Genomic DNA, 11,193 nt, shown 5'->3' on the forward strand with positions numbered 1-11,193 from the left:
TAATTTCTTTTTTGGGGGGTGGGGGTGGGGAGGGGGTTATTCGAGGCTAAATAAAAGCCTCACTTGTTACTTAAGACAAAACTTAATTCATTGCCCCACGTGGCAGCAAATACGTGATTTGTGTATGCATTTTCATAGCCTATAAGCTACTGTAACTTCCCCTTCAATAGTGGTGAACAGTGCCATCTACCTCAGAAGAGAAATAAAACATGCAATTTGTGGTTTGTCACATGTTCCTGTTGTCAGCTCCACTGCAGACTTCACACACACTGCTGCAGAGGAAAAGTAAAGTAGTGCTTGAAGGCAAGAATAACAACCCTCCTGGAGGTCACAACAAATCATCCAAAAGGCATCACATTTAATAAATATATCTGCTGGGTGTTCTCACACGTCTGCTTTGTCACTAGTACACAAGTCCAGACCTATCGAATGCCCATTCCTCCTCCACTGCCAGCCATTTCTTTTTTGGGATCTTGACTTTACATTCTCTTTGTCCACAATCAAATCTGTCAACAGCTCCTGAGCATTGTCGATCAAAATTTCACACGCTAAAACACAAGAAACACAAAACATGACAGGGTGACAGGTGCTCTCCATGACACTAGAAATAAGCCATTTACAAAAATATCGCCTGAGTCACCTGAACATACGCAGGTCGTTGTTTTCTTCCAATGTAAACATAGACTGGTTGATAATTCAACTTACCAAGCTATTTTAAGTTCACATACAGATCACTGATATTAATCAGAAAAGCAAAAGAGATGAGCAGAAACAAAATAAATAGTTTTCAATACTGCTTGTCACAGCTTGGGTTCCACACTCTCATTGTTTGGCAGACATCGTGTCACTCCACGATCAGGTTTCAACGATGGTTAACATTTATAGACACATCTCCTGTCAGTCTTTAAGTCCATTGAGGTCAGTCATCTTTTCTTCAGTAGTCGGTCAGGTCAGTGCTGGTAGTGTGGTACAGCGATGTGCTGGTGGTGGTAGCTGCTGTGATGAGGAGGGTACAGGAGCTCAGGGGTCTGAGGAGCCAGGCCGGTGCACAGAGGCTCATGGCTGCTCAGCAGGGATGAAAGGTACTTGGCCTCCTCTGTCAGCTGCTTCACCTCCTTCCTCAGGGCAGCGTTCTCCTTCTCCAGGTTCTCGCTCTCCTGCAGACACACAGGGACAGACAGGAAATGTAAGATGTCATTTATTACAGACATAGAAGTGTTTTTTTTTTTTTTTATTATCATCAGATTGGAAAACATCAAAAGGATAGTTTTCTACTCTCATCAATGAAGAGACAAACTTAAATCAGGTTTCTGTCCAGATGTTTTGGAATGTTTTAGTGATTTAACGACACATCTTGGTGGTCAAAGTAGGGCCTATCCTAACCCTGACATTTACCAAACCATAACAGATTATATGTGGTCCAAAAAGCATGTGGTTAGTGCCAATAAGCAAAAGTTATCTTTTAAGATATCTAACATGGTAAATATGGTAAAAACCTGTCTTAGCTTTACAGCTGTGAGCATTGCAGCTCAAAGCATGACTGTGGTTAAGTTCCATGTCACAGAGCCACAAACTTCACTTTGAACTATTTATTTATAGGTGGATCCTTCACCATGTAGGTAGGTCATCTGTGGTTGTATCATATACTCTGTTTAAGACAATAATAATTCAACAATAAGTTGGAAATCATTGTGACAGACTGCCTATTTCAAGTCTAAGCAAAAACTACATGAAAGCTGGTCCTTCGAGGAAATTTGATGTTAAAAAAGTGGGTTTCTCTTTGGAAAATAGATGGAAGTAATGTCATAACAAGTAATGTTGTTAAATGGGCTAAAACAGTGGTATACTGCATTTATTTTGTATTTATAGTTGCTTGTTTTCACTGAAATAGTCTTTCCTTTCACATTGAAGTGAATGAAGACTTTGCTTGGGAGTTGGTTTTACACATATCAAGCGCCTGCAGCGGGCATTACTTTTCTATAAAGTATAAAAAGGTGTTGCAAAAGTTTGAAGAAACAGTGCAAACACAGGTATTGTTTAATAGAAACTGCCTGCAGCAGTACCACAATCTGAAAAGTTGCCATTGTACCATTTTGGGTGCTACATTTTCTAAAACAAGTTGAAGCAAAGTGCATTTTCTACTTGAAGTAGAGCAAATTGTACGTCAGAGGTTGACACAATTTTTTCATTTTTGTGTGGGAACAGAAGGTGAGAAATCTTCCACTTTAGCGATGAAAAGGTCATCTCACCATGGCCGAAAGATCATAATGCTGAGCTGTGGGTCCTTTACTGTCATACAAGCTCTGGGCAAACCCCTGTTCTTGCGTCACAGGCAAACACAGCCCACTGCTATCAGCACTTTACAAGAAGTGACTGCCTTTTTCTCCCTTCCTGCCCACGATGTTTAACATTCAAGCTTATTTTTCACAGAAGAAAAAATTTACTACTGAAGAAACAGGAAACAAGCCACAGTGTCAGAGAGGGAAAATTCACCTTCCTGTTTGTCTACTAAAGAAGATGAAAGAACAACCACAGAAATATTTTCTGTGGTCCGCTGGTGTTCTCTGCGACTCTGACAAGGTTTAAAGAGATCAGTAATAGATTTCACTGAAGATTTTCAGATCAGTTACACAGGATCTAATCTACCACTGCCGACAATGCTTATGAAGGTCAAAATCTCCTCAGTTGGTCTGATAAGGTTAACAGAAACATTGTGGTACAACACTGCACAAAACTTTTGTTGAACAAGGAAGTCACATGGAGAGTGGATATGTGGTCAATGTGTTTAAGTGTGAGTTGACAGCAAGTAGAGTTATTGTAAGTGCTCAGTAGATTGCTCTTCATGTTGTGTTTGTAGACCTGCTGTCTGCACATGGCTGGGTAACTTCTGCATGATTTTAACTGCAGAAATACCTGATCCTGCCAATCAGGCTGATATGACAGCATGATCTCCTACACTAATCACCAACTATCGCATGAAATGAGTTCTACAGGATCAAAAATAAAGGGAACACTGAACAAAGAGGCGAGCCCGAGCACACGCCTGTCATCACCCTCAGCGCTGCAGTCCCTGGCGCTGGATTCCACTGCAAAAAGAGAGTGATTGCCCACACGTGCTAATTTATTCCTGAGGCTTCTGCAAACACACAGAGCAGTCCAAGTGTGCAGCCCAACAGAAGCCATGACACATCGCCACATGGTCAGGTAACATTTTGTAAATATAGCACAGCCCCACTACCAGAGCCTTCACGAAAGCATTGCAGACAGTTCATGTCCATGTATCATGAAGTTAGATTGGAAATTGTTTAGTTGGCACGGCCTGAAGGCTACACAAACATCCATGCTCTTTAATCATTAATCATAGCAATACACTGAGAGGACAACTTTGACATATCTTCTGTTTAAGTCCACGTTTTTCACCTCACATCTAAATAGCAACCCTCAACGTGTAACTGATATACATGACCTCATTTGTCACTTGCACAACAGGCATGGCTTCACAATAAAACCTCCTATTTTTGCTTGCATCTGTTCATTGCAAAGAAAGACGTCCTCACCACGTGAAGGCTGTCAGCCTTCTGAGTTTGTCTCATCCGGCTCTTCTGAGCAGCAATCCGGTTTTTCTCCCTCCGCATCACCTTCTTTGCATCATCAGAGGAGCTCTAAGAAAACACAAATACCATGTGTGTTAATGTATGTTCAATGACATAAACATCAAGTGACATGAACGGCACATGGAGATTTTCGAAACCTGAAAAATGTCAAAAGAAGCTCGGTGGTCAGGATCAGCGCAGAAGTTTGTGTCACCGCTCTTACTGGCTGGCGGGATTACGTGGCAGAATGGAAGTGTTGTCTGTTTTAATGACAGTTTGAAAGAAGATGGGCTTAACTTTGAAGGGCAGGGTCTGGGAGTGGCTGAGTCATCGGTTAGGCATAACGCACACCCTGTTTCATGTCCTGAACACTCGATTTTCTTGGTATCACAATAACTAATCCATTTCAAAATGCTGAGTCAGTTGTACATCAAAGATATAACTAATTATTTATCTAATGCCTTCTAACAAGTTTGTTGAAGCGTCACTTAAAAACAACTGCTGGTTCAATGAACTAAAATAATATCACAAAAGCAAAGTTATGTTTACACCTTATATATAACATGTCGCTTGAATTTGAAAGAGTGTGCAAGACTAGAGGCTGGCACATGTGAACACCAGGCAGCACTGAAGATGATGAGTGGCGTCTCACATGCACAGAAATGCACAGAACATGCTGTATTTTACATGGTGACTGTTCCTGAAATCATTCACAGTTTGAGAACTTGCAAAAACAAAGAATTTCCCACTACATTGGCAAGTGCTGAATTTTTTTTTTTTTTTTTTTTTTTGCAATTCACAAATGCCTACACTTGAAGCGACTCATGCCTCCGGCCCATGTGTGCGTGTGAAACACTGAAGGAACTGTGAAAGGAGCCCACAAGTACAGAAAGAGTGACTGTGGCGATGCTGCTGCCTACAAAATAAGCATGACACAAAGCATTCAAGCAAAGATTTAGAAGAAATAGGTCGTTTTTAATTCACACTGTTTTGATTTCAAATGTACCTCCGAGTACATCTGTAGATCTTCAGGCAAAAGTAAGGCGAACTAAACGAAAGAGTAAATGAGCGTGCACACTTACCGGTCTGCTTCCAGGTGATGGCGACTTGTAACTTGTGTCATTGCTGTCAGAGCCCTGAGCCATAGCCAACCGCGGCGACTGAAACTGTGGGTCTTTGTCCACTTCTGCTTTGTGTTTTTGCCTGTGTGTGTATGGTGTATAGGTGTGTGTGTGAGAGAGAGTCTTTGTAGCGGAACAAGTGCAGAGAAGTTGGCTTGCCACTTAATGAGTAATGAGTCTCTTTCTTCCCTCTTTTCTTTCCCTTTCTGTCACTCCTCCTTCTCTTTCACTCTCTCACTCATGCTCTCTTCCTTCATCTCTCTCTCTCTCTCTCTGTCTCTCTCGCTCTGTGACACACACTGTGAGACTATCTGTCTACCTAATTAGCTGTATCTGATGTGGCTTCTGGTAAGAATCTGGGTAAGTTGCATGAGACTGGAAGTCACATGTCTGAGGGTAAGTTAAGGTAACCTTGTAAACTCCAGAAAAATAACATTTAGGGAGTTTAAACCACAGTTTGAAGACGTATTAGGCAATATTCACAGACTCACATACATTCATGTTGAAACAGCTTTTGCCCACAGATAAAAGAAACTGTGTTAATTTAGAAAGTAATATTAAAAAGCCGCCCAATCAAAATGTAATAATTAAAAATGCGTGTGTGTGTGTGTGTGCATGTGTGTTATACAGCCATCATGGGCATCCCCTCTTCCTCTTTTTTTAGCAGTCACATTCGATGCTCTGTTTCAGCTTAATCCTCAAGAGACAGCACATCCCTAAACTCCACATGGATGACTGGGTTGTAACTATTTACGCATGCTTCATGGTAATTTCCAGAGCTGTACTGAACCATGCTGTCTTGCCTGCAGCACACACCAGCTGCACATATAGGTGAGCTAATGCTCAGGCCTTTGGCATTGAGAAACGCTCGAGGGGCTCCCCTAATCTTCACCGTCTTTCAATCTAAATGACTCTGTGTGAAGATGCTGAAGCGCGGGGAATCTTCTAGAAAATGTCCAGTTTGAGGAGGTTGGATATTAACTGAATGTACACAAACATACTGGAAATAAAAGTTGATCACGTGCGTCTGGGACATTTGGATGTTTGACGTGCAACAAAATCCAGCTGTAGCAGCTATAAGCTGCTGTGCCCTTTACGTGTTAGTCCTTTTCTTGTTTGCCTCCATTACGGGATAGCATTTGGTGGTGCAAGAACAAGATTTTCTTGTGAGAAAAAAAAAAAAAAGAAAGAAAGAATCAGGACTAAAACAGCTTTGCTTGGCAGAACAGTCCTCCCACACAAAAACATGTTCCACCATCGCAGGAATCTTGAAGAGCTTGGGCCAGGGCAGATATTTCTAATACTTGGCATTTAACGCTGTCCAAAAAGAGTTGAGACTGTAAAAAGAAAAGAGAGAACAAGGAGAAAAGCCGATTAGTCTGCCTTAACCAGGACATAGACACACTATAGTAGAAATATAGATCTGGGATAAACACTAAACATGCACAGCTTTGACTCCAGCACCTTGGATGACTTAAAGGTGCTGGGACTGTTGGGCTGCTCAGAAACTGTAAAAACAAATTAAACCTTATTGCCTTTAAAGTATTGAGCAGATAACTTGCTCATATAACACCCATCATGAGAAAGATTTCGTAAAAACGGCAGCTGATAAGCCCAGTTTTGATTCATTTGAACTCTCTCCTCTTTATCAGGCCTGACTTACATGGAAAAACCCTCACAGGGCCTTTTATTTACATAGCGAGCCGAGATGCTCTTATTTGTGGTCTCTCTTGCTTGGAAATGAACGTGGGAGGTTTCTAATATGCACCAAACTATTGAAGAGCCGTTCAGATGCTGATGACTGCAAAAATAAAAATACTGCCCATATTGTGAGTTAAATATTTACTTCAAAATAAAGGACATTTATGAGTCATCGTAGCAAATGTGTGAAGTCCAATCTGTATACTGTAAATGTTTTTATTTTATTTTTCATTGGCACGGTTTTAAGAAAGTTAATATTTGTGAGCTATAATCAGGAATGATAAGTGGTATTATGATGATATGAACTTAAATCAACCAATCAGACATAATTAAACTGCTTGTTTACTTTATCCTTGACCAAAATTATGACATTTGAAAATGAACTATATTGAAAAAAAGGCAAATATATTTCCACAAGTGTTTGTGGTTTAACACAGATTCCACCTGTTTGTCATGAAAAGGGAGTTTTGTCTTTTGAAAGGGAAAATATATATCTCTTACATGTTTAGAAACAAACTAGGTTGTTTTGCTTTAAAATTTCAGCCTTCTGAAATGTTGATAAGTTAGATATGAGGCAACACTTAAGATAAGACAAAAGGACATTCTAGTGACAGGTTGCTCAAAAAGTTACAAAATAGGAATATTAAAATGAATAGAGCAATAACTATAAAGTGTAAGAAATACATTTGAAAAATCTATGCCTAATAGGATAAAAATAAAAGCAGGATAAGTGAATAAACTGAAATAGAACTAAAAGGTAATTGCTTCATCCCCAGAGTTGCAGGGAGCAACACAGTAAAAAGAAAACCCAGGAAAATATAAAGAAGCTGAAAAACCAATCAGAAGTAAAACTCAGATTTGTTTTTTGTTTTTTTAAGATAACTTAAAGGCAAACTGCCAGAGGCACTTTGGAACAAAAGCCCTACCTGAAACAGCAAAAACAGACAACTGGTAACCTTTGCTGCTAAAAAAACTAAACTTAAACACAAAGAACACTCTCCCAGCCACAGGGAGCAAGTAACCAACTCCAGTCCACAATCTCTGGCAAATTACTTCACAGACAGCCACAACACACAGGCATCAAGGTGTCAGATAACCAACTGGCAGCCATTGCATGCTCCTCCTTCTATACCCGGCCCCTGATGAGCAATCACTTTCAGATGGAGCCAATCACCCAGTGGAGGAGGTGCCTGGAGAGAAGAGCACACACTGGGACACACCAATGGTGCCACTTACCTTACACACTGTATCACATTCAATGGTACCACCACCAAAATATTGAATGGACAGTAAAAATAAAACAGAGCACCTCACCCACGGGATAGCGTGTCTGCCACAACATGGCTGTAACAGTAATATTGCACTTTTTCATGATATTGAAAAGGAATGTTGGCAATAACATTAAAAAGTAATGAAAGGAATATTGCACATGACTAAAGTAGGCATTTTATTTAATTTTATAATCTGAAGTTATGTCAAAACTACATCTGAGTGGGAAGAGAAAGAGGTTGAAATGACATCTTTCTTTTTCAAGGAACTGACACCTGAATGAGCAGTCAGTGGTATTTCGAATGATCTCATCTCTATTCCAGGGGAAGGCAGCAAGGACAAGCCGATCAATCGAGTATGAAGGTTTCACATGAGACAAAGTATTTTGGTTTTTGATTTTGTCACGACTGATTATTTGAATGAACCACAAAGACAGTTGTTTCAGAGGTTTGTTGCATTTGTGCCAAATGAAATGCCAAATCTCAAAGGGCTCTTCCTCCATCGACACCTCGACCCCCCTCTTCCCCCTCCTCTCGGTGACAACTAGCCAGGTTAGGAGACAGCTGGAGAGACTCCACCAGCGCAAGGCTGCAGGACCTGACGGCATCAGCCCCGTGGTCCTGAAGACCTGCGCCGTCCAGCTGGCTGAGGTCCTACAACACCTCTTCAACCTGAGCCTGAAGCAGGAGGAGGTCCCGGTGCTGTGGAAGACGTCCTGCCTGGTTCCTGTCCCCAAGAAGACGACTCCATCCGGCCTCAACGACTACCGACCGGTTGCCCTCACATCTCATGTGATGAAGGTGCTGGAGAGGCTGGTCTTGGCCCACCTCAGGCCGCTGGTGAAATCTTCTCTGGACCCTCTGCAATTTGCGTACCAGCCTCGTGTGGGAGTGGACGACGCCATCATCTACCTGCTGCAACGAGCTCAGTCTCACCTGGATGGAACCGGTGAATCTGTGAGAATCACTTTCTTTGATTTCTCCAGTGCATTCAACACCATCCAACCACTGCTGCTGAGTGAGAAGCTGCGGGTGGTGGGGGTGGACGCGTCCACCGTCTCCTGGATCACTGACTACCTGACAGGCAGACCACAGTTTGTCCGTCTGGGCGGTGTGCTGTCTGATACGGTGGTCAGTGGTATTGGAGCTCCTCAGGGAACTGTTCTGTCTCCCTTCCTGTTCACCTGATACACCACTGACTTCCAGTACAACTCAGAGTCCTGCCATCTGCAGAAGTTCTCTGATGACTCTGCAGTGGTCGGATGTATAAGGGACGGACGGGAGGACGAGTACAGGGCAGTAGTGGAGGACTTTGTGGAGTGGGCGGGAAGGAATCACCTGCTCCTGAACGTGGCCAAGACCAGAGAGATGGTGGTCGACTTCAGGAGGAAGACGACGGCTCCACAACCGCTGAGAGTTCTGGGAGAGGAGGTGGACATGGTTGAGGAGTACAAGTACCTGGTGTATCCATGACAACAGACTGAACTGGAAGACCAACATCAACGCTGTCTACAAGAAGGTGATGAGTCGACTCTTTTTCTTGAGGAAACTTCGATCCTTCAATGTGTGCAGCGAGATGTTGGAGATGTTCTACCAGTCTGTTGTGGCCAGTGCTTTGTACTTCGCTGGGGTCTGCTGGGGGAGCAGCATTGGAGCCGGTGACACCAACAGACTTAACAAACTGGTTAAGAAGGCCGGCTCCATCATTGGCTACAAACTGGACAGCCTGGAAAAGGTGGTGGAGAGGAGGACGCTGAACAAACTATTGTCCATCTTGGATAATCCTGTCCACCCTCTCCACCACCTGCTGCGGGGACAGAGGAGCACTTTCTCTAAAAGACTCCTCCAGCTCTGCTGTCACAAGGACAGATACAGGAGATCATTCCTGCCCACTGCCATAAGACTTTACAATAACTCACCTCTGGAAAAATCCATCACAGTACAATAACACTGTTGACTGTGTTTCTTGGTTTGTTTGTATATAATATATATAGATATATACTGTACTGTATATATATATGTTGTATATAATAGATATATAATGTACTGTATATACTGTGCATTTTATATCTTATATTTTTTACCGCTATTTTATTGCTTTTCTATTATTATATTCGATATTATTTATATTATTATCTTATTGCTTCTGTATGCTGCTGTAGCTAAAAAAAAATTCCCCTCGGGGATTAATAAAGTAAATACCTACCTACCTAAATGAAAGACAGCAGTATTTAGAGATGTAGTTGCAGCTGTCGTCCAGTTGGAGGCGGTGCAGGAGCAGGAGCAGCAGGTTTGTGAGTGTTTTTGTTGGGAATAAGAAGACAAAGAGGGGCTCGTGAAGCTGTTGTGTGTGAAGATATAATGGTCGATGCGTGTATTATAAGAGGATTTGAGCAAACGAGTGTAAAAAAAGACTGAGTCCCGCTGTATTACTCAGGCTGCACTACAGCGTCTATTCACAGGCGCGATCCCACTACTGAGCGGCACGGGGGCTTTGACCTGCTCCGTTTCCGACCTGGACCGGTGCACCCCTCCTTAGACGACCTGGTGGTCCCGGGCTCCCCCAGGAGCACCATATCGATACCGAACTTAGTGCGGACACCCGATCGGCATAGTCCGCTGCAGCTCAGAACTCCTGAGCTCAAACGGTCCGCCAGCCTCAGCCTCCCGGTAGCTTGGATTACAGGCGCGCGCCACCGCACCCGGCGAGGAACAGACTCACCGGCAGGGCTTTTAAATGTGACTGCAGTGACGTCATCGGGACGCACGGCTGCAGCGACATCCAGCGGTCGGAAGTAACATTGCAGCTGGTGAGGACTGGATATTTTCACTGATTAAACCTTTTTATTTTTTTTTATTTTTTATAGTACTCTATTAATCCCCGAGGGGAAATTTCTTATGATATCTGATTCAATCTGAGCAGGAATGTGCTCAAATGTTTGCGTAGGTACTCATCACAAACTTTTGTGTGAGTACTTATTTTTTTTAAAAGCAAAAAAACCCACAGTTGAACAAAAAATAAAAACAGGATGTCACACTAAAGGTCAAAGGCAATGCACTTTTGTTTTTGTTTTTATGGTTTTATTTTTTTTTAGGCTGTTCTATCTATATAGTATCTATCTTCATGAGCCGAGTCATCAGACTATATTCACAGTGAAGAAAACTGAAGCTAAAGACAGTTGGCACAACCAGACTTAGGGATCTCAGGACTGCGTTGTAAATGGCTGATAGGCGCCTTTGTTCAGGGATGGTCTTTGGAGTTTGACATACACGGCTTCCTTCCCTGCTCTTTCATCTTAATGCCACCAGGTGCTCTGAATATTCCAGGCTTTCCAAACAATACCAGGCGTTTCATAAATGTCACCAGGCCTTGTCGACCCCACCAGGCGGTTTTAACAAACTCCACCCTGTGCCAATGAATTTGACCTGTAAACACCTACCACAATTGTCGAATTAAGACAACACCAATCAAGCTCTGATCAACCTACTTGCACTTACCATATTTCTTTA

At 42.5% G+C, this 11,193-nt stretch overlaps 1 protein-coding gene across 1 annotated transcript; it reads right to left on the minus strand.

Moving 5' to 3' along the window:
- Window positions 1–338: 338 nt before the first annotated feature.
- On the minus strand, window positions 339–5,272 carry batf (basic leucine zipper transcription factor, ATF-like). Its single transcript, XM_069696655.1, has 3 exons — window positions 4,676–5,272; window positions 3,558–3,662; window positions 339–1,157 (listed from the first exon to the last, which is right to left on the minus strand). Exons 1-3 carry the CDS (start codon window positions 4,736–4,738, stop codon window positions 951–953), a joined length of 375 nt encoding a protein of 124 aa, XP_069552756.1. The 5' UTR covers window positions 4,739–5,272; the 3' UTR covers window positions 339–950.
- Window positions 5,273–11,193: the final 5,921 nt, after the last annotated feature.

Source organism: Brachyistius frenatus, unplaced genomic scaffold (genome assembly GCF_029030835.1).
Source record: "Brachyistius frenatus isolate BFR_SWC_R1_liver_20210118 unplaced genomic scaffold, ASM2903083v1 Contig_21, whole genome shotgun sequence".
NCBI classification, from domain to species: domain Eukaryota; kingdom Metazoa; phylum Chordata; class Actinopteri; family Embiotocidae; genus Brachyistius; species Brachyistius frenatus.